The 23,565-nt window shown below is 35.3% G+C and overlaps 1 protein-coding gene across 1 annotated transcript in view; it reads right to left on the bottom strand.

The window, feature by feature from the left end:
* CDH9 (cadherin 9) overlaps positions 1-23,565 on the bottom strand; it is a 138,936-nt gene that overhangs the window by 92,866 nt on the left and 22,505 nt on the right. Inside the window, exon 2 of the mRNA XM_082724340.1 lies at positions 1,436-1,719. Coding sequence (XP_082580466.1) covers positions 1,436-1,663 — 228 coding nt within the window. The 5' untranslated portion in view covers positions 1,664-1,719. The remainder of the gene's footprint in view (positions 1-1,435; positions 1,720-23,565) is intronic.

Below are 23,565 nucleotides of genomic sequence, written 5' to 3'. Positions count from 1 at the left end.
ATCACAAGGCAATTTCAAGTCCTTAGACACAAACATTTGTCAGTTGAACTTGAAATATCCTGATGTTAGTTATTAACTATAGTGTGGAAAGTGATGTTAAATGAGGAGTGCAGGGGGATGCCCTATGACTAACCTGAGGAGAAATAAGAAGGAAAAAGGAATCAGCAAGTGAACTCTGTGGGGCAAAATGAATATGACCTATGGAACCAGGGGAGACAGATATCAAAAGAAATGGAAATAATAGGCTTCCAATAAAAAGCTATGTTTGAAAAAATACTGTCACGCACACAAAATGAAAAATTAAATCAAGATTTTGGCAATTTCACAGAATAAATGTATTTCTGGCTTAAAAGGAAGAGCCATGACTTTGTGATATCAGGTACTTTTTATATTTTTATTTTTGGCCTGTTCTATCTTCTCTGCCTTGTGTTGACAATACGTCAAAAAATACTCAGACCATCCCAATCACTTCTAGCATCATGTACAAAGAATCAAGAAAACAATATATATGATTTCTGGGCAGTGTTAGCATTCATCACTGTTTATTTCGTTTTATTCTTAGAATGTGAAAATATCTGAGCATTAGTTAGGCACGTATGTGGGACAATGAAGTGAACAAGGAATTGTCCTGTATACAGAATGGTATGAGTGAAACTGGTAAGGCGAAGATGGATAATAGAAAATTCTGGACACTGGCAAGATCATGCCCTCTATTTTGGGACAGAGAAGAAGCAGGAAGACAAAGATTGTGAATCTGTTTTCTCAAAGTTGAATATAAGGGAGAGTTACGTCTTCTCTATCGCCATTTGTTCCAGACTGCTAATGAGCTCCTGTTGCTGCTACTAGGACGGCTCATCCCAAAGGTATTGCCTTCTTTCTACTTCTGTTTTCCTTCTTCTCCTTGAGTTCTTTGGTCTGGCTTACAGGCAGGAAGTAGTTCAGTTCGACTGAGACTAAGAAACAGACCATCTAGATAGAAGTATTTGTACTTACTCTCATACACTGCTTACTATTCAACTTAAGATAAATTGTTCATTAGTAGGGACCAAAATAATTTTTGACTATATTTTTGTGGTTTTTTGCCTTAACATAGCACACTAAGTTATTATTATACATGATGTTAAATTTCGAAGAAAGTTTTTAAAATCTTCTAAATGCATACACATAAAATTAAGTCATATGTAGCCGATTAATAATGAATCAAGTCCACAGGTGATGTTTTATGTTGAGGCTCACTATGGATACTGACTTGCACTTAGCTACCTGAATAAATCACATTCCCCATTCTACCCTGCTACGAACATTTGCAATATTATGCCTTCTGCACATCATAATTAGTCAGATACTTTGAAATAATCATTATTTTAAACAATCAGCATAGGAAGTTGCTATAAAACCGACTACATTGCTACCACTTCTTAATTGCTTTTCTTACCTTGCCAACATATTGTGTATCTGTACCTGTGTACTCTTCCAACAAGAAGAACTGATTCCACATCCAGCCACGCTTGGTGCGATGTAATATTTTACCATCATCTTTCGTCAGATCCACTACCCTTTTGCTTGGTAAATCACTGTTAGCTTTTTCTTGTAGTGGGATAGCATCAACTAGGTGCGACATATAGGTCCAGATGAATAGTGATAGGCAGTAGTAAGTCCTCATTATAAACAGCTTCAGCAGGATATCAAATTCAGTATATTGTCTGATGCCCCTGAGGACTAGAGGAAGAAAAGTGGTTTATCATGTTGTATTTCATTTTCACATAACCTGAAAACTATAAAACTTTTCTAAATGTTACTAAAATTTTAGAAATAATATGTTAGATATACATTATTTTTCCATGTTACATCAGTGAGCTATCATTAAAACCTCATGTATCACCTGGCTATGTAAGGACACCTGTGTAGCACAAGTAAACAGGAAATTAACAGCTGACTTTAACATCACATATATTGCAGCATATACTGAGAAGATATTTGTAATTTAAAATACTAAATGTTTGAAAAAAATTAAGCCCTATAGTATACTAAAGATTATATTGAGTTTTCCTAAAGTCTTTAAGACCAATAAAAGTAGTGTATTTATTAATATATACATATATATGTGCTTATATATTTTAAATAACACTGTTTTCTGCACACAATTTGTCAACTTCTATAATGTGTTTCTTCTCCTCCTCTTCCTCCTCCTCCTCCTATTTCTCCTCTTCCTCTTCTTCCTCTTCCTTGTTCTTCTGTACCATAATAAGATGTTCCCTCAAGACAAATTAAATTATACCAAATGTACTTAGGATTGTGTCTTGCAATACCTAGCACCATACTATGTCAATCCTTTATAACTGATAGCTATATTTATTTTTACAATCAGTTGAGTAAGTTACTCAAATTTAATTGGATTCTGAAGAAAGCATGCTCTAAATGGAAACATATTACCTGATAATTAAAAATAACAACACATATTTATTTCCTAAAATAATAGGAAAAATGAGCACACAAAATTGATATGGTAATATGAGATATGAGGTCTCAGCTATGGGGTAATTTGATCTGGAATTTTGCAACCAAGAATGTCTCTCAGTCGAGATAGTAAGTTGATTCTTCTTGAAGTAAAAAAAAAAAAAAAAAAAAAAAAAAATAGTTCATTTGGTATTTCAGAATTAATTTTATTTATTAGAAAATTGGTTTTTGTGAAACATTTCATTTAGAAGATATAAAATTATAGTAATGCTGCTGCTGGTAATGCCTTTGGTAAGCAAGTGAAACCCATCAAACTAGTATAGGCAAAAGAAGAATTCATTGGATTATCAAATCAAATTAAGTGTGGAAAGGGAGGAAGGAAAGGAGCAAAGAAGCAACTGGGCCTTAGTGCTCCTGAAAACAAGAATTAAGGGTTTAGGTACTTTAGTACTATTCTCTCTAGCTCATTCCTCTCTCCTCTCTTGCTTTCAACCAAGCTTCCCCAACCTGGTCAATAGAGGAATATATAAAATTCAGATTTAACATCTTCCAATCCAGAAAACAATGGATAGTATTATCTAAGTAGAGTCTGAAATATTCTGGGAATGGACTCTAATTTACCTGGCTTGGGCCAGATGCCTAACACTGGACCATACATCTCTGGAGTCGGTTGTTGTTATCGAGGTATAACCTCTAGCCTGGTTTCATCCTTTATTGTCTGTGAGATTTGGGGATATTTACTCAGTCTCAACTACATCTTCCAATAAAAGAGAATAATTGATATCTGACTCACAAGGTATTGTTATTAAATTTATTTAGAACTTCAGTCAATACAAAGTAATAGTTATTTGTATCACAAGGACTTTATTTTATTTATACAACAGCATATACCTACAAGGAAACTGAAGTGTGAAGTATCTAAGTAATTTAACAAATGCACAGATATTAAGTACTGGAACAAATTTTTAGACACATAGCCTTAAATAGTATGTTTTACAAAAGATAAGCTATGTAAACAAGTTAGTATAGTGCTAGGATACAAATTTTGAACATGTTAATGTCATCATCATCATCAACCATGGTTGCTTCTATTATAACCGTGTGTGTGTGTGTGTGTGTGTGTGTGCATGTGTGTATTTGTATATGTAAAGGTATATCAGATAGGGAATGATGATTGGCAGATAATAGTATGGATATTTGCTATGGTCCAGAGCTATGGGCTCTGTCCAGCACATATGTACTCTAACTCCCATATCTGTTGTTGTTGTTGTTGTTTTAATCTTAACAAAATACATGTGTATGGTCACAAATCCACATGATTTGACTAAAAGAAATGAAAATCACATCACTTTTTGACTCTGAAATCTCAGGTGATGGTACTTATCTTTTAGCAAGACTTTATGTGGCTATTCATAATACTATAAACTGCAGGAAATTGGTAAATTTAACCACAGCAGATGTAAAGCTCTGAAATAAATATCAGAAAACTATAATCAGAAAGTGTCTGGAAAAAGTGCAATAGCAAAGTACCCTCTAGTGGCCACTAGCTCAGAACATGCCCTGCATTTCAGTGTTGGTGCTGTGGGAAACGAGCAGCCAGAGAATCTCAAGAACAGCTGGTGTCTCACTTTGATAAAATACAACAAATTCCTTAGCTGACCACACTGGTCACTTGTTTCTTCCCCACCGGGAGGTCTCTTTTGACCATCATCCTTACTGATCTCTCTTGCAAAAGAAATTGGAGAGCATTTTTCATTTCCTGGGTCTGTTCTAACTCTGATGCCCATTTTGGGTAGAATAGAAGCCTTTAAGCAGAGAAACCCAGTTGTATTAGATGAAGCCAGAGACTTAGGCAGAAGCCAGGATCCTGTCGGTCTTTGTAAGCTGGAGTAGAAAATCTGCACTCATTTCAGTGCAATGGAAATCAGTTGGAAAATTGTAACACAGAATGTTTAGAAAAGATCAGCTTCACTGCAGAATGGACAAGAGTTGGAGAGCAGGCAAGAAATCTGGTTAAGGAGGGGGATCAGTTAGTCTATTTGTCTAGTCAAGAAAGTGATGGCAATGACATATGGAGAAATGGTTTGTGGTGGACACTGTTGCTATTGTCAGGTTCTCTTTCATTCTTTAATATGCACACACACCCTTGCACACACACTACATGCACTACAATTTCTGCATGCTTTTGCCTCTAATGACTTGCACCTGCAACTCTCTTTGGAAGACTTCCCTTGGCTATTGGAACCACTTTGCTCACATGCACCCCGAGGGATCCCTAAAGTGCCTGCAAGTTTACAATCACCTCCCATGAAATCCCAAGCCATTGTCTAACAGGTGCAGAAGTATGGAAATTCACACTTTATATTTACATCCCATAGTTCCCCTAAAAGAATTATTCTGAGGCTGGAACTTCAAAATGACACCCTGTTTGGATTCTCCTTTCTGTATTGCTTTCTCATGCTCCCTCTCATTTGCTGACCTGGAAGCAATTTATTAACCAATCACTTGCATCCAAGTCCTCGCCTCAGGATCCACTTCTTACTTAGGTCTCAAGACCCATGATGTGAATATAAACCACATATTGACATATCAAGAAGAGTAGATACTACCTTCTCATATATTAATTATGGAAGGTGCCAAAAAAGACAACTAAAATATAACTTTTAGATTATTAGTTTGTGAATGGAGTCGATTATTGTGCCATTTTGGGGAGTGTTGTTTATAGCAGGGAAAAGATCTATTAGAAAAACAAAGAACTATGTTTTTTTGTCTTATTTGTGGTCACTTTTATTCTGCTACTATTAATAGCATTTCTGCATATAAATCATAGGAAGCAAAATGATTCACTGTGCTATTAATCTAATTTAATGCAATTTGTATATTTATGACAACTATTTAAAATGGGTTCTTCTATAATCCCTCATATTATGATAAGGAAACTGAGGCAAAGAGAGGTGAAATGACTTTCCCACGTTTATGTAAGTAGAGACAGAAGCATTGAGAATTAAATCCAGGTATGCCCTTGCATTGAGCTCCACAGCTGGCCACGAACATTTATTTTAACTTGCATTCTGTGTTTTAGTAACTATTCTGAGTCTTTTTTTTCAAGCACTGTGTATTTAAGTCCCATCACAGAAATGCTATGAGGAAGGTATGAAAACATTAGACAGAGGAGTAAACTGAGGCTTTGCTTGTTGAAGTAACCTGTTAATACCACAAGGTGGTAGGCACCTGTGGGGAAGATGGAAGGCATCGAGAATTTGGATTCTGTTGGACTGATGTCAATAATCCTGATATTAATTGCACTGCTCCTAAGTAATGTTGCTCCGTATGTACCCACCAGCGCCTCCTTCACATCCTTTAAGCGCTTGCCCAATTCAAGGTCTTTATTTTCAATCTGACCCGGAACGACCTTACCTGGTTCATCTAGAGCCATCCCCACATCATTATTTTCAGTCTCTCTGTCATATTCTGTTCAACTTTTTCAAAAATAGCTTACCCTATTTCGGTTTCTATTGATTTCTTTCATCCTATCCATTTATTTACTATATATTGTCTACCATGATTTTAAGGATGTCTTTCATTTAGTGGATTATATGTTTATTGACTGTTTCCTCTAGTAAGAGTGTAACTTGTATGGTGGTGGGATATTTTGTATATCACTGTGTTCTGCATAAAATAGTTATTAATACATAGTATGTACTTAATATGTATTTATAAAATTAATTGACTCATGCTTAAATAGATAATCCTCAGCTTAAGTCTGAGATCACAAATTAGATTGACTTGAAAGTCCATTGCATAAACAAGCTAATAGAGATATGGAAAGAATTGAACTGGGGGGAAATGTGCCTGTGAAAGAACTCTAGTGGGTTTTTCCCTAACGAATGAACTACAATCCATATTTCCAGTGAAATAGGAGTAATATGTGTAAAAATGTGTATTACGTGAGATTAAGTATGAGCTTCAGTATAGGGTTGGTATAAATTATAGACTGTTTGAACTTGAATCCCTTTCAGTAAATATATTCTTTATTTTCCTCATAATTCTTTCACATTTAGGAAATAGTATACCCCTCCTGTGGCCAATGTAACACCCATACATTCCTCTGCTCTTAGACAAAAGTACACATTATAAAATGTTTTTATTGCGTTTTGTTTTAAAGTTAGCAAGCTCTTATCTCATGGGATTTATTAAAAGTTCTTCCCATCCTTTATTCATTCAATAGCAACAAACTGATTACTAAATTTTCTATGCTTAATTATCTCTATCAACCTTAAATGTTCTGCATTTTAATCATATTTTTGTTGATAAATAAATACCATCAGATGCATTATAAAGTACAATATTTTAAATTTGCTTTAATTTTGGTTTTGTAATCAGGGAATTCACTTGAATCTTGTTAACTTTAAAAACTGAAAATTGTTTTATTATTAGTCCCTTGTCCCCATAATTATATTTCAATTGCATTTGAGAAAAATGGCTCTTGGCTATTTGTGAATCAAAAAAAGTGCATTGTTGTAATTAAGTAGGATGTTCAGCATATAAAATCCACGTCTAAATTTAAATTATATCACTATTTCTTATCCCTGTAGTGTAAACTCAGATAAACTATTGTAAAAATTTCCATCTTTTTTTTTTTTAGGCAGTTTCTCAGATGAAATGTATATATAATACAAGTGTATATGATTAATTTTAGTATCTTATACTATTTGTAATCAACAAAGTACTTCCAAATCAACTTGTTTATCTTTTTAAAAAATGTGGATATAGTCATGCAATTTAAATCTTTTTCCGAATAAGATATATGAGGATTGGAGAGGTGAAGAAAGCTGTTTTGACTACCAATTATTTTGTGACTTAAGCAAAAGTGATATTCATGTTGTTTGATTCATCCCAACATACTGTGTGGGCTCTTTATATCAGTTGGAGAGACGAGTCTGACAGCTCGGTTAGGTAAATGACACACATATAATAAGAACAAATTCTGTAATGTGAATAGACATTAAAATTACAAGTCTTACATAATTAAGAAATTATTTAGGGATATATGTTTTAACATATCTGTTTTTCATAGTAATTGATGATTCTTGCATTTATTATATAAACATATGTGTGCATACATGTGAATATATATATAGTTGATTATTAGTTTGCTGTGTATATTCAATAAGTATTAGAGGTCTCTCAAATCATTTATGGATTTTTTCAGCAATCTCACTTTCAATTATTGTCGCATTGCAATTTGTGATTTTACCCTTGCCTCAGTAAATGTTATACAATGATCTCAAGAAAAACAGACATTGTTGGAAGAAACATGAGCTGCTACCTCTGTGTAAGGATTTCTGAGTAGTTAGCGTCAGTAAACTCTCAGCTTTTAGTATTTAGCTTTAGGTCAGTAAAAAACTGGCAAGATAAACTGGTATCAGAAGAGAAGCTCTTGAGTCAGGTTTCCCAGTGTCCTATCAAAAGAACAATAGTAACACTGTACATAGTATAATGACATATATGAAATATACAGAGTTATATAATACAAAGACAAGCAAACAACCTATTTCCAGAATCTGAGAAAAATAATCACAATCTGTAAGGATAGTGAAGCTAGACAGGAAAATAAATAATGATTGATGACTCTCTGATACATAAAAAAATCCATCGACTTCCAATGAAAAAGAAATAGACAAGAAAGTTTTTCCCAGTATTGGTACCCCGAATCAGGGGATCAAAAGAATTAAAACTTTTGTATAATCTTCTACAAAGATACCACCTTTGGAGTTTGCCCCAATATTATTGTATCTATTCAAAATATGCATGCCCTATAAAATAACAGGACTGAGAAGGAAAGGAGACAATGTTGGGGTACTATTTTGTATATCAATTTGGAGATATGCCTTACAAGTGTAGCATTTTGGTTAGTGTCAGAGAAGGATGAATTGACTTTAAAGTGAGAGCTGTCCGTATTCAGGACTTAAAAATATTGACTAATGAGGTATTCATGGTGTAGGGGGGCAGGTAGGATTTGAGAGTATCATAAACAAATAGTGGCATTTTTAGTCAATGTGTTCTTAGATACTAGAAACTAGATGAAAAATTTAAAAGTTGGTATGGGAAAAGGACATAATATACTGCATGAAATTGGGTTATAATAAAGCCTCTGGGAACACGCACCATCCTATCACACAAGCACATGCTGTGTGCTTACCTTCACCTGAAGGTAAACACACACACACAGAAAAACAAAACAAAACAAAAAACACCTCACAAAGCACAAGAGTGAGTCCATGAAAATGGAGGAAGGCAGATGCAGAGAGGGCTCTAAGTGAGGAAGAGCGGTTAAGCTAGTCACAGACCTGTACCCCTGGGGATAAAAATATATGTTTATAAAAAATAAAAAATTAAAAAAAAAAAAAAGCTAGTGTAGATGGAAGAACGCTAGAATCCCAACACCTCTCACCATCAGGTGAACCTCTTAAATAACTGACAAAAGGAGAAAAAAAGACAACAAATTTTACGGGGATTGAGTGAATAACATTGATAAATAAGAACTATTCTTAAAGCTAGTAACAAAATAGTGGACTTTAAATATAAGTATTTAAAAAGGAATCATGGACATGTATCCATTCATTTTCTAAACAAATTGATAAAAAAAATCACGCCCACTGCAAAGACTGTTCTAGGCACTGAGGACATAGCAATGAATTAAACAACGTGCTTTACCTTGTAGAAATCGTTGTGGAAGACAAATTATCATCAACAACAAACTGGCAGATAATTTCAAAACTTATTATAAATTTACATAGATCAGGACAGCGTGGTTTTGGCAAAAGGACAGACATATACATCGACTGGATAGAATGGAGAGTACAGAATTTGATCCACAAAAATTTAGTGAAAAAATATTTGTAACAGGGCAAAGGCAGTTCAGTGGAGAAAAGATACTTTCTCAATAAATTTTGCAGGAACAGCTGGATGTCCACATGCAAATACTTTTAAATGAATCTAGATACAAAACGTGTCTCTTACACACAGATTAATTCAAAATGGTTTTAATTCAAAAACTGATGTGGATGTGGAAAAAACAGGAACTTGCCTTCATTGCTAGTTGGAATGTACTGTGATCCAAGCAGGCTAAAACACTATTTGGAAGTCTTTTACAAAGCCAAACGTAGCAGGTGTATAACTAATTGCCTGAAAAATAATGTCCATACAAAAACTCACATTAATGCCTATAAAGATTTTTATTCAAAATCTCCAAAAACGAGGGGTGGGTGGGAGAGTGGAGGTTAGTACGTTGTAGTGTCAGCCCTGACAGTTGGGTTTCCTTTTTTTCTCTCTCTCCTTTTTTTTTACTTCTGTAATGAAATTGTGTGACTCTCCACTCCAACTATGGTTATCTCAAATAAACACATCGCCAGTCACATAACTAGAAAAAGAACAAGATTCCCCCTTACCCTCCTCTGAGGATCCTTTGTTTTAGAGATGATGTTTGATTTAGGTAACTGATCATTTAGGTTGCTTGTGTTTCTCTTCACCAGTGTTAAATTCCCGATCTTACGTTTTAAAATCACCAGTAAATGGTGAACCTCAGAAACCCTGCGCTCTCACCGTCAACCACAGTAAATGCAGAATCTCAGTCTCCCCACCCCCCACCCAGCTCTGTTCTTCGTTCCTCCCCATTCACCTTTACCTCCTCCCCAGAACCTCATTGATGCCCCAGGTGCTCTTTGTGCATTCCTTGTGCATTCCAGGAGCTGTGACTACAAACCCCCAAAGTCTCCAGATGGTTATTGCTGAAGGGCCTTTTAATCTAAGAATCATAAGACCTGGTCAGTTTACGATATTGGTTATGGATAGGTTGAGAGTGGTATAAAATATAGGTGAATGGATAAACAAATTGTGGTATATTCACTTAATAGAATATTATCAGAGATAAAATGAACTATCAAGTATCCAAAAATTAATAATAACTTAAATAAATAGTGCTAAGCAGGAGAATCCAGCCTGAAAAGGTTACATACACATTGATCCAAACTACACATATGATATTTTGGAATAAGCAAAGCTATAAAGACAGTAAAAAGATCAGTGGCTCCCAATGGTTTGAGTGGAGGATAGGTAGGGGTATAGGGATAAACTGGTGAACAAAGAGGAACTTTTGAGCAGTGAATTCTATGTGATATTACGCACTTGTCAAAACCCACACATCTTCACAACACAGAGTGAACAATCGTGTATGCAAATAAGAAGAAATCACTTTGGAGTTGGGAGCTGGAGGAATGGAGCTCCAAGAAGGAATGCAAACTGTGACAAGGGAATCTAACTTACTACAGTTGTTTGAAACAACTGCACTGAGGGAGGGGGAAGAAAATGTGCTGACTTGCATAACTCTGGAAGTGAGTAGAGTCTCTAAGACTAAATGGAAAGGAATTGCACATACGCACTGCATTCTAGCTCATAAAGTTGTGTCTCCAGAGCATATAGGTGAACAATTGTCATACTGCTGTACATGGACACACTGAAACTGAACAATTAAGTCAATGATGACAGACATTGGGAGTCCGGTTTCTTACTGTTGTTATAGGAATTTATAGATAAACAAAGGGAGGAGAACAGTACAATTCATGTGGCGATGGATTAGAGTTGGAGGCATTGATGAAAACTCATATACTCTGATATATTTATGGGTGGCTATATATTTAAGTAATTATAGGCATGTGCATATATACAAGTTAGTATGTACACGTATTTATTCTTTGTTCTAACAGCTGAGATGGCCTAGCAGCAGTGCTGCCCAGTACCAATAAACTCATCTGGCATCCAGAGCTTGTTTCTAATATAATTTTCCAACTAAAGGAACCAAGGCTTCTTGAAGGAAATAGCTGATTTTAGGACTAGAGGACTATACCATGAGCCAGGAGCATATCGTAAGGCCAGAAGGTAAAGGAGTGCTTAACAAACACACGAGCACACACATTACATTGACAGGAATATGTCAAGGGCTCACAGAACAAAAAAACTCTCAATGACCAAAACTGGATTAATTTGAGCAAGAAACTAAAGTATTGCATTATAATTGCATGGGTTATAAGAATATCCACTAATTCAGGTTGATATAAATAAATGATTCAATCAATACATAATTGAGGAAGAGAACACAAATCTCCCTTAGGTATAAATTCCAAACAATTTATATAGAAACTGCCCTCAAGCAAGAAGATCCTATATTCCTACTTCATAAATGTATGATGAACATAGTAACTTCTTTCCAAAGAGGATAGCATAAAAATTGGAGGCAAAAGTATTTATTTATTTATTATTATTATTTTTAATTTTTTTCAGTTTAGAAACCTGAAAAATCCTCTCTGCCAGGTGATCAAAGTCAGTATCAACAACATTAAATCAAGCTGATAGTAAGTTTCTTTGATATGGTATCATGAAAGTGGGATTTTGCCTCCATGGTCTCCTCCAAGCCAAACACAGGCTGATCAGAGAAGAACATCAGAAAGATTCCAATAGAGGGGCACCCAACAAAAATACCTGGCCAGCACTCCCCAAATCTATCTAGGTCATTAAAAGAAAGAGAAGTCAAAAAAAAAAATAAAAAAAAAAAGTCTTAGGAACTGTCTTTGCCAAGAGAAGCCTCAAACAACATGACTACATAATGAAATGTGGTATCCTGGATGGAATTCTGAAACAGAAATATTATTAGATACAAACAAAGGACATCTGAATAAACTATAGACTTCAGTTACTAACAATATATCAAAATAGAGTCATTAATTATAAAAAAAAGGATTATGCTAATATATGTTAATAATAAATGAAACTAAGTAAAGCGTATATTGGAACATGATGTTGTGTTCTTGATTTTTCTGTGTTCATAGCAATGTCCAGAGTAGCCAAAATGTGAATCTAAATGTATTCTAAAAAAATAAAAAACAAAAAACAAATAAACCCCAAAAAACACTATTTAAGAAAAATAAAGTGAGTTTAATGGGTAGAGAGGATAAATTATGTGTGCTGGGAGAGGTACTGTTATTTTTGATAATATGGTCAAAGAGCAGGAGTCTTGATTATGGTGATATTTGAGCAGAAAGCTGAAGAGACTTAAGGAGAGTTATAAGGATTTCAGTGGGAACAGTGTCCTGAGAAAGGGTCTAACAATGCAGACACTTAGCACTGAAGGGGTGGGGGAGGAAAGCATGTTCATGCTAGAAGCTTTCAAGTCATAGAAAGGACTAAGTGTATCTACAGTTGAGTAAACAGGGGGATAGTCACAGGTGACAAGCTTTGAGAGGCAGTAGACTTCTAGAATCTTACAAGGCATGATAAGGAATTTTAACTTCAATAACATTGAAATCACATGAGGGTTTGTGGCAGAGGAGAATCCTGAGATAACTTAATGTTGAATGGGTAACTGAATGGCATGTGAAAAATGGACTTTACAAGGCAAGAAAGGAGACAGAGAAAATGGTGAGGTGATCATTCTCACTGGGATGGAATTAATGAAAATGGAAGAGGTAGGAATGAGTCCAAGGCTTTGGCTGGAACATCAGGTTAGAGCTGCCATTTGCTCATGAGAGGCGTTGGAGAAATTCAGGTTGTGTGTGGCAGTAGGGAAACTAGGCTTTGATTTAGAACATGCCCATATGCATTTGGATATTCAAGTCTGGAATTTAAGGACTTGTCAGGACTGACAGAATATTGAGTTTCATCAGTATACTCCACGGTTATTAAAGAGATGAGAGTGTTAATTTTGTACTTCCACATGAAGTACAAAAATAAGAATACGGGCTTGGGGTGCCCGGCTGGCTCAGTTAGCCTTGATCTCCTGTTGTGAGTCTGAGTCCCACAGTGAGTGTAGAGATTACTTTAAAGTACAAAAAAAAAAAAAAAAAAAGAAGAAGAAGAAAAAAGGAATAGTTTCAGTTTCAATGGAAAATAAGAAAATACAGATTTTATAATTAAAGTTAAAATTATAACCCTTATAATTAAGGTTGAAGGTTACATGATGTAATAGTTGACAATGAAAGCTGCAACACTGAAAAAAACAAAAACAAGGATAGTATTCAGTGCTATTAAGGGTTAGCAGGATGGGCATAGTTCTTGGTATGAAAAAAGATTATTATTATTGATGAGAGTTAAAATGCATAAAATTTTGTTGAAAGTAATTTGTCAATAAACATCAAAGCCTTAAAATGGTTTACAGTGTTTGACTAAGTAATTCAAATTCTAGGAAAGTTTCTTATTTTAAAAGAGAGATTGGGGTACAAGCATGTATATCTAAATATTATATATTATTAGATGTACTGGAAATTTTATGTCTGTGCCTTCAGATCCACTCTCAGTTCTTACTTTGCTCAGTACAACAGGAGATAAATTTATAGGAGCTACATAAGTGGGCTCACTGATCCTTGTTTGAATTTAGCCAGTGTGAATGAGGCACAGGCAGGAGATGGAGGGCAGGAGGAAGGATTTAGGTTCCTCCACAGTGCACCCCAAAGAGCTGGTGGCTTTTCTCTACAATGAGCCAAGGCTCCTTTCAGATAGCTGGGGTTCTGTTAGAAGAACCACTACTCTTCTCTGAAGTAGTGTCAGGAAGTAGGTTCCTCCACAGTGCACCCCAAAGAGCTGGTGGCTTTTCTCTACAATGAGCCACAGCTCCTTTCAGATAGCTGGGGTTCTGTTAGAAGAACCAGTACTCTCTCTGAAGTAGTGTCTATCCAGCCCCATGTTCCTTTAGGGCTGGGAGGGATAACAGGTATATGCTAATGTGAATTCCTGCTATGGCACTATCCCTAATCAGTTCCTTTAACCCCACTCACACCCTCTATTAAACCTTTCCCAATCACTGAGTGTGTCATCTGTTTCCTGAAAACATCTTGACAGAAACATTGGAGAAAAGTTGGAAATGAGCTAAATGTCTTAAAGTAGGGGAAAGATAACTAAATCGTGCAACTTGATGTAATATGTAATGACATCATGAAGTTATCAGAAAAATCTACATACTAATTCCTTCACCAAATATACACAAAATGCTTAGCTTCTAGACATTTTTTTAGGTGAAAAGAATAGCAGATTCCTTGAGGAGTTTACATTCTAGGAATATGGTCTATACATATGTAACAGGAGTTATTTGTGACACACCTCTGAAGAGATCACTGACAATAGAAGCATTTTTTCCCCCTCTCTATCTATGAGTCTCTTTCTGTTGGGTTTTGTTGTTGTTGCTGTTGCTGCTGTTTTTTTTTTTTTTCCCTTAAATTCCACATAGAAGTGATATCACACATTTTTCTTTCTCTTCTTATTTATTTCATTTCACTTAGCGTAACAACCTCTAGGTACATCCATGTTGTCACAAATGGCAAGATATAATTTTTTATGGCTTAATTTCACTATATATGATATATATATGTATATACATATATATATATATATGCATGTCATATATATATATCTCATATATTGAATTTATTTAATAATAGTTAATCTACTGGAAAAACGAAAGAAAACCTTAAATTTATATCTCAAATTTTTAATTGGTAGAGAAAGGTGTAAGTGAATTTCTTGCCTGTGGTTTCATGTCAGCTTCCAGTGATAGAAATGAACATCACAGTCTGTCAGGTCTGAGTTAATGAGTGTTTCACATGCCATCAGCCTACACTAAGTATTTCTCATTTAAGAAAGAGTGCATAGTACTAAAAAGTGTCCATATTTAAAACTGTATTTGATTTGACAGAGCTTCCTTTCTGAGGTAGGTCCAGAACCAATAGTTCGGACAAAACTGTTGGCCAGCTTATGTCTTAGAATGGGGAGAGGAAAAATGGGGACCAAGTGATTGGTGCTCGGCAGTACTAAGGAGAGAAAGGGGAATTAAATAGCTCTGGAATAGCAAATTATAACACAAATATCCAAACATTTATAATAATTTCCACAGTGGAGATACAGGTAAGTTAATATCTTAAATATTTACTATCTTTAATTTTTTAATTAAATATTTTAAAGATTTCAAATGTTCAACAAAGTATTATGGATTTTAAAAAGGAATTTCAGTTTTTTGTTTCATGAACACTTTGTCAGTCTGACAAAATAATGTTTTTAAAGCATGAATTAAGATACAGGATATAAGTATTAAAAAGGAAATCAATTTTATTAAAATATAGCTATCAAATTATTTTTAAAAACTGATTTTGGTAAAATAATACATATGCTTCCTAACTAATGCAATAAATAACAAAACCCAGCAGCAGATCTGATTAGTCCTGTAGTGTCAAAGAAAAAAATGAACATACAAGGTACTTAGTATGATCTTTAATTTCTGCTGATGATAAAGTCACAGGACCTCTAATACTTCTATGTATTGATATTCATAAATATAATTGAGAGAGATGCTAAATTTCAGCTGGAGACTTGTACAAATACTGATGTAATATTTTTCAGCTTAAATATTTAAATTCTATGTTAAGATTGCTTAGGACTAGTTTCAAAATCAAAGGGACTTAAATTTGGAAAAATAGGTAATTTTACAATGACATTATAGATGTAGGCAAAAGAGTGGAATGAACAGTAAACCCAGAGGGAGGACATATGGATTAATATTCTGAGTTTGTCACTCTCTTAATGAGCTTAGGCAAGTTTACGCTTTATTTTCATTATATCTGGAATGGGAATCATAGGCTTACCTTATAAGGAGGTAAAATAATTAAAACCAAGAGTATAGAAAGAACCTGAAATACAATAGATTCATAATATATAATTATAGTCTTCCTTTCCTTTGGACTGAAACTATTGATTAGGTCATTAAATAATTATATTCTATTAATGTGCAGTAAAACAGTATGCATTTTCTTAGGAAACTATAAATGAGCTTTTAGAGGGTCATTGTAAACTATTACATTAAGCTTTTTAAAGGTGAAAGTGCATCCATAGTTTAAGTGTTACTCTGAATTCTGTGGTAGACGCTATTGGGTTCCACTCAGATTCCATGCACCAAGCCAATGTACTCACTAGACAGCTATTGTTGGGTTTAGCTGCTAACTGCTTATAGCTAACCTCTTCTAAGAACTTTTCTGAACTAGTGAGAACCATCAAACTAAGCTCACCACTATGATCAGTGACAAAACTGATAGTCAGATCCTTCACCTCATGGTAGGTCAACTCTCTATTCCCTTTTATGCCTGGAACATTCTCTCTGTGGATCAGGCAAGGCTACACTCAGTCTGAGACTGCCAGCTTATTTTCTCCTCTCTCCTGTTTTATTCCCGTTTTTACAGTTTTCCTGTGAAAATCACATTTTTAATCAATCACTTATACCCAAATCCAAGTCTCAGACTTTCTGAGGAAACACATTAGATTGTATATATGGTCTGAATGAATTTCTACTCTGTTAGAAGTGAGCCATCCAGTTATTTTCCAAATATTTATATGGTGCCTACTTTCGTGAGACCCATGGGTGTGTTTGAGATACAAAGAAAATATACAAAGACTTCTGCCCTTATGTAACTTACATTTAAGCAGGAAAGACAAGCACTACCTAATAAATGTAATAAATATGAAAACAGTAGAGAGAAGGTTTTCAGTGCTATTGAGGATAATAGAGCAATATAGTGGGATCTGAACATTGGGGCCAGGGAAGGGAAGGGGAGAGAAAGGGAGGGAAAAGAAATGCCAGGTTGGCCTCATTGGGAAGGTGTTATTTGAGTGAAAAATTTGAAGTAAGGGGCATTATACAAGTAGATATGTGTGGGAAATATTTTCAGGCAGAGTAAATGCAAAGGTGCTAGAGCAATGGAGTGCCTGGCTTGCTTTAGTCGTGTCTGAAAAAGGTAAGTGAAGGGGAGGAGAGGACAGGCTGAGGGAGGGAGGTTCTGACATCGCAGAAAGGAAAGAAAATAAAAGATAGTGACATCAAACCAAGTGATCAGAAATATGGGGACTGGAAATTGACCCTTGAATTGAAATGATAATCTTCACTACGTACTGAATATATCGCAATGCTTTTATGAGTAAATATATTCTTCCTGTACCTGGACTTTTCAAATGATCTCTAAATATTCAGATTGTCAAATGATCTAATGTTAAATTCCTAGAACACACTACAGTCTTTTGTAGTGATAAATAAATGTGTGAATGTTCTTCTATGTGTCTTGATTTCTCTTTTCTGTGAAGTCAGCCTGGAAAACTGTCATCTGTAAATACTTTCTCCCATTTAGCAGGCCATCTTTTAGTTTTGTTGATAGTTCCACCTCATCTTTATCAGAATTTCAGACTAAGAGAGACATGCTTCGCTCTGTACTTCCACATTTGCCAAGGCAAGAAAAACAAAACAAAGCAAAACAACTTTGCAATTGGCCTTCAGGCCTTTAACATCTCCACCTAGGATCTCTACCCATCAATTAGACGATCTTTTCATTGACCAAATCAGGGTACATTGTCTAACTTCAAAGTTACTGGTAAAACACCTTCTTATTAAAGACTTAGAAGTTAGTAATATTTGGTAAATAACAAAGATGATTATGACAATTCAAGCCCTTCTTACCAAATACAAGGCTCATTCTTCTTCCTGGAGAAAAAAATATGCAGGTACAATTCACAAGTCACATCCAGACATGCGTTTAAGTTCAAATTGGGGGAGTATGGAAGAAATAACACATGCAGTAGTTCTATATCAGATCTATGTGAGGCTTTTCATGATAGAGACTAATGAACTAAAAGATACTGTGTGTGACATGGGAGAAGTATAATCACTAAATTTTCTTCAGAAAATTATGGCAATTTTGAAGTTCTGTTTGCTTGTCCTACGATTCTGGCGAGGAGAATTAAGCCAGACCTTTTTCTTCAGTTTGCTACCTTACAAGGGGCATCCTTTTCTATTATTGTTTGTACCCCTTTACCTTCTGAAATTCTTTCATATTCGTTGACCTCACTGACCACTGCTGAAGAAGGCAGTAGATAGTATCAATCTGCAAGTTGAACAAATTTTTTGGCCAGCTTACTGACCAAGCAACTTGATAGCCCCAGAATCATCTTAACCTCAATGACACCCAGATCTGTTTGGTCTGGCTTGGTGGCTTCTTAAAGTTCTTAAAGACTAAATCATTTTTTTTTTTTTTTCCTGTCTGGCTCCAGTCAGTTTCATGTGACAAGAGTCACTGCATGGAAATATTTTCTGTTTAATCAGAAACTTTTGGAAAGAGTACTTTTTTTTGGTTAAAACGTTTATTTATTTATTTATTTATTTGCTATTTATTTATTTATTTGACACAGAGAGAGAGAATAAGCAGGGGGAGCAACAGAGAGAGAGGGAGAAGGAAGCTTCCCACTAAGCAGGGAGCCTGATGCATGGTTTAACCCCAGGACTGAGCCACCCAGATGCCCATGGACAAGGGTTCTGATGATTGCTTCAGTAGTATATGAGAATGTTTGCTTTGGGTTGAATTGTTTCTTCCAATAAGATACATCCAACTCCTCACACTTCGTACCTCTGAATATGAACTTATTTGGAAATAGGGTCATTGAGGATGTTATCAAGTTAAGATGAAGCCATCCTGAATTAGAAGGGACCCTAATCCAATGGTGTTCTTATAAGAAGAGACACAAATATAGAACAAAGAGAGCCATGTGAAGGAGGAGGTAGAGACTGGAGTTATGCTGGCATAAACCAAGGTATCAGAGGCTGGAAGAAATAAAGAAGTATCCTCTGCTAGACTTAGCAGACTGGATCTAGACCTGTCAACACCTTTATTCACGTGTATAGCCTCCATTGCTGTAGAAGAATACATTTAAGTTGTTTGAACCTACCCAGTTGTATTTTGTTGTAGAAGTCCTAGGAAACTAACACAGTGCTATTGAAATATATGTGTTTATTATCAGTTTGTAATATTAGCTTGACTTTATCAGGTAAAAGTAAAAGATTTTTTCTCTGTGGTTCAACATTGGGTCCATAATATTAAGGTCAGAGAGTTAACATGAAGCATTTTCAAGACCAGAGACTTGGAATTGTTTTGGAAGGCTATTATGTAACTTTTGGTAAGACACTAACCTCTCTCTCTATCTGTTAATTTGTAAAACAGAGTTATAATATTAATAATTATTATAACATTATAATATAATAATTCTATTGCTAATTCTGTTAAAAGGTTAGAAAAATGTTCAATTAAGTTTAGATATTTTTAAATTACTTACAACTATCTCTTTTGACTATGATTTTTGACTTTTGACTATGATGCAAAATCAGAATAGTGACTTTTTCAACTGTATTAAATCACCTTGCACAGTGCAGAGCACAAGATTAAAAAATATGTGGACTAGATTATTTAATTAAGTTAAATACTTAATAGTCAGTGTATTGAATTACATATATTATTTTACATTATTTTTAAAATTCAATTTTGAAAAGATTGAAAAATAACAATGAATACATTGAATGAATGTATTCATGTATTCAATGAGTACATTGAAAAATAACAATGTAGAAGAAAATTATATGAGCTACTTACATATTGGAATACAGAATTATATAAAAATCGCAACCATTTGCATTAAGCATTTCTCTAAAAATATATTTTTATTTTAAAACGTATATATTATTTTTAAAACATGTATATGTTTTATTTTTAAATACATGTTTTTATTTTTAAAACATATTTTTTTCTTTTAACTCAGCTTATAGGAATAAAAGCACCAGCAAAATTCCAGTTATGTTCTTGAAATGCACTGTGAATGAGCTCTATCAGATCGATAGTAAAGATTTCTTGGCACTGATGCCAATTTAAATGTTACTGTAGCAATCACCCATGGTAATGTTTTCAATTAGTGATACACAGTCACATCATAACATGAGTCTGGTGTACCATTTGGCAACTTCAAAATGGATCTACAGATTATTTAATTTTACCAGTCAAATAAAATCTAAACAGACCAAATAAAGAAAAGAAAAGAGTGAAACAAGCAACAACCATGAGCTATTCCTAGCTTTGAAATTTCAAATACTCTCTGACTAAAGTTTAAAAAATTGTAGTGTTGGGGTGCCTGGGTGACTCAGTGGGTTAAGCCTCTGCCTTTGGCTCAGGTCATGATCCCAGGGTCCTGGGATCAAGCCCCACATCGGGCTCTCTGCTCAGTGGGGAACCTGCTTCCCCCTCTCTCTCTGCCTGCCTCTCTGCCTGCTTGTCATCTCTCTCTGTCAAATAAATAAATAAAATCTTAAAAAAATAAAAATAAAAATATTTTAGTGTAAAAGCTCATTAGCACATTTACCTTTGCAATTCACCTGTTCAAGCACAGCACAGTTACAAAAACTTTTCCTTAATCCATCAATGTCAGATACTGTTATTAAAAATCCAGTGGGGAGAGAGAGAGAGAGTGTGCACATGTGCGAGCAAGGGTGGGGGATGTGGGAATGGGGGGGCAGGCACAGGGAGAGGAAGATAGAATGTTTTAAGCAGGCTCCGTGCCCAGCACAGTGCCCGAGGTGGGGCTCCATCTCATGACCCTGAAATTATGACCTGAGCCGAAATCAAGAGTTGGACGGTTAACCAACTAAGCCACCAGACACCCAAAAAATCCAGTTTCTATCATCCAGATGTTTGTATCATCTGGAAATTCTATCTGAAAATAAGCTAACATATAATAAGTAAATTATTATTATTAAATCTTAAGACAGGAGAGAAACTGGAGATGATAATAACATAACAGTCATTCACTATTGTCCTATCTCGCATTTGTTAAGTAGATGTTACTGACCAGGCACTGTTCTAAGTGCCTCACAGCTTTGGTAATCATTCATTCTGTTTTTTTTTTTTTTTTTAATTTTATTTTATAAACATATATTTTTATCCCTAGGGTACAGTTCTGTGAATCGCCAGGTTTACACACTTCACAGCACTCACCAAAGCACATACCCTCCCCAATGTCCATAACCCTACCCCCTTCCCCCAACCCCCTTCCCCCAGCAACCCTCAGTTTGTTTTGTGAGATTAAGAGTCACTTATGGTTTGTCTCCCTCCCAATCCCATCTTGTTTCATTGATTCTTCTCCTACCCACTTAAGCCCCCATGTTGCATCACCACTTCCTCATATCAGGGAGATCATATGATAGTTGTCTTTCTCTGCTTGACTTATTTCGCTAAGCATTCATTCTGTTTTGAGAGAGCTCATGTCTTCCTCTTCCTATCCACTGGCATTATTTCACCTCCATCTCTAAGTTTCCTGTGGCTATTTGGCAGTGAGGTTTGGGTGAGTGTTACGCGTACTCCTGCTGAAAAGAATGTCTATGAACTGCTGCATGATCCTGCCGTGATCTTTCTCGCTTTGCCACAGCAAGTATGGCAAGACTTCCCAGCCTACAACCCAAAATAAAGACAAAATGGGCTTCCCCCCATTCCCACAAGCCAAAGAGTGATGGATATATAATGGGAGAGAAAAAGAAACCTTTTGTCTGAAACCACCTGTACACCCTAGGCCTTTAGGACTGATGAATATATTTAGCATCACACATACCACTTAAATCATACTTTCAAAATCTCCTTGATGAAGGTGCAATTGTTCCCATTCTTTTCATGAAAAATATGAAAGTTCACAGTGTTAAAATAAATTGTCCAAGGTGAACATCTGTTATGTGGTGAGGGAGAAATAAAAATCAGCTCTGAGAGCTGACAGCTGGTACCTGGCCTGGTGACTAAGAACTAAGTATCGTATCCCCTGACGAACACCAACAATTTAGCAGAATATCATCATCAGATGAACTCACTCAATAGCTGTGAATTAGAACAAGGCAAAAGCAGAGACACTAGATAGACCCACAATGACCAGATATCTTCCTTTCTTGGTTACTAGTACTTCTTTATCAAAGACAACTTCAAACTACTTTTCCAGGTTCCTACATAGAAATTAATATATGTCTATAGAATTGCCCTGATTTCCTGATAGTACCCAATTTCTGATCTCTGCTTGCATAAGAACTTCCCAAATGCCTCAGCATATTCCCAAATTCTATAATAAGCCTATCTTAACTCTCTGTAACCAGATTATTTCCAATTTCCCCATGATGGAGAGTATGCCTTATCGCAAGAAGTTAATATACCTAACTTTGACAGCCAGTTGTGTTCTTTGTGGTCTTTGAAGCATTAACTTTTCCTTTTTTGGGGGGAGGGCATTGAGCTTTTCCATTGATGGGTGAGATTTATACTTGGGAAGTCTGGCTCTAGTACCCATGTTACACCACTGTGCTTTAATCCAACTAAAGGAGTATGAATATTGATAATTAATAAGGTAATTAACATAGACTATTTTCTTTCTTTTACTGAACAAATCAAGGGATTTGAATTAAAATATCAAAAAACCAGTGTGGCAAAATTAGCACTAATAGGATTTATTGCGGTGTATGTGGAGATATAGATATGGATGATACATATATAAATTTATAAGGAAAATTTGTTGAGGACTTGGCTTAGTTCCCACCTCACTGCCCCAACTTCAATGCAGAGGGTTGAATCAATTATACTCCCATCTTATTGTTTGTTCATACAAGGACCTTTTCTTATTTCATTGATTTATTTTTTATTTTTATAAGCTACTCTCAATTTAAGCTACTCTCAATATAAGATATCCCAATTTTCCGAGATTTTTCACAAATAATCTGTGAATCAAAAGGGTTTTACAGGGGCACCTGGGTGGCTCAGTGGGTTAAGCCTTCAGCTCAGGTCATGATCTCAGAATCGTGGGATAGAGCCCGAATGGGGCTCTCTGCTTGGCAGGGAGCCTGCTTCCCCCTCTCTCTCTGCCTCTTTGCCTGCTTGTGATCTCTCTCTCTCTCTCTGTCAAATAAATAATTAAAAAAAAAAAACTTAAAAAACCCACAAAAACCAAAAGGGTTTTACAATACAAATTAACTACTCTTATAATGTACCCAGAGGTTTGTGCAGAACTATGATCTGATTTGGTGGAGGAATAATGACTCAAGAGTTCAAATGATTCAGTGTGTTCAGTCTTTGCCTACGAGGTGGGATACGATGGAATGCCTTACTGGAACACTGGGTGTTATATGTAAGTGCTGAATCACTAAATTCTACTCCTGAAACACTACATGTTAACTAGAATTTAAATAAA

This window comes from Mustela nivalis, assembly GCF_964662115.1.
Source record: "Mustela nivalis genome assembly, chromosome: 3".
In the NCBI taxonomy this organism is placed as follows: domain Eukaryota; kingdom Metazoa; phylum Chordata; class Mammalia; order Carnivora; family Mustelidae; genus Mustela; species Mustela nivalis.
The sequence above is the reverse complement of the archived record's forward strand: the minus strand, read 5'-3'. Positions and strand labels throughout refer to the sequence as shown.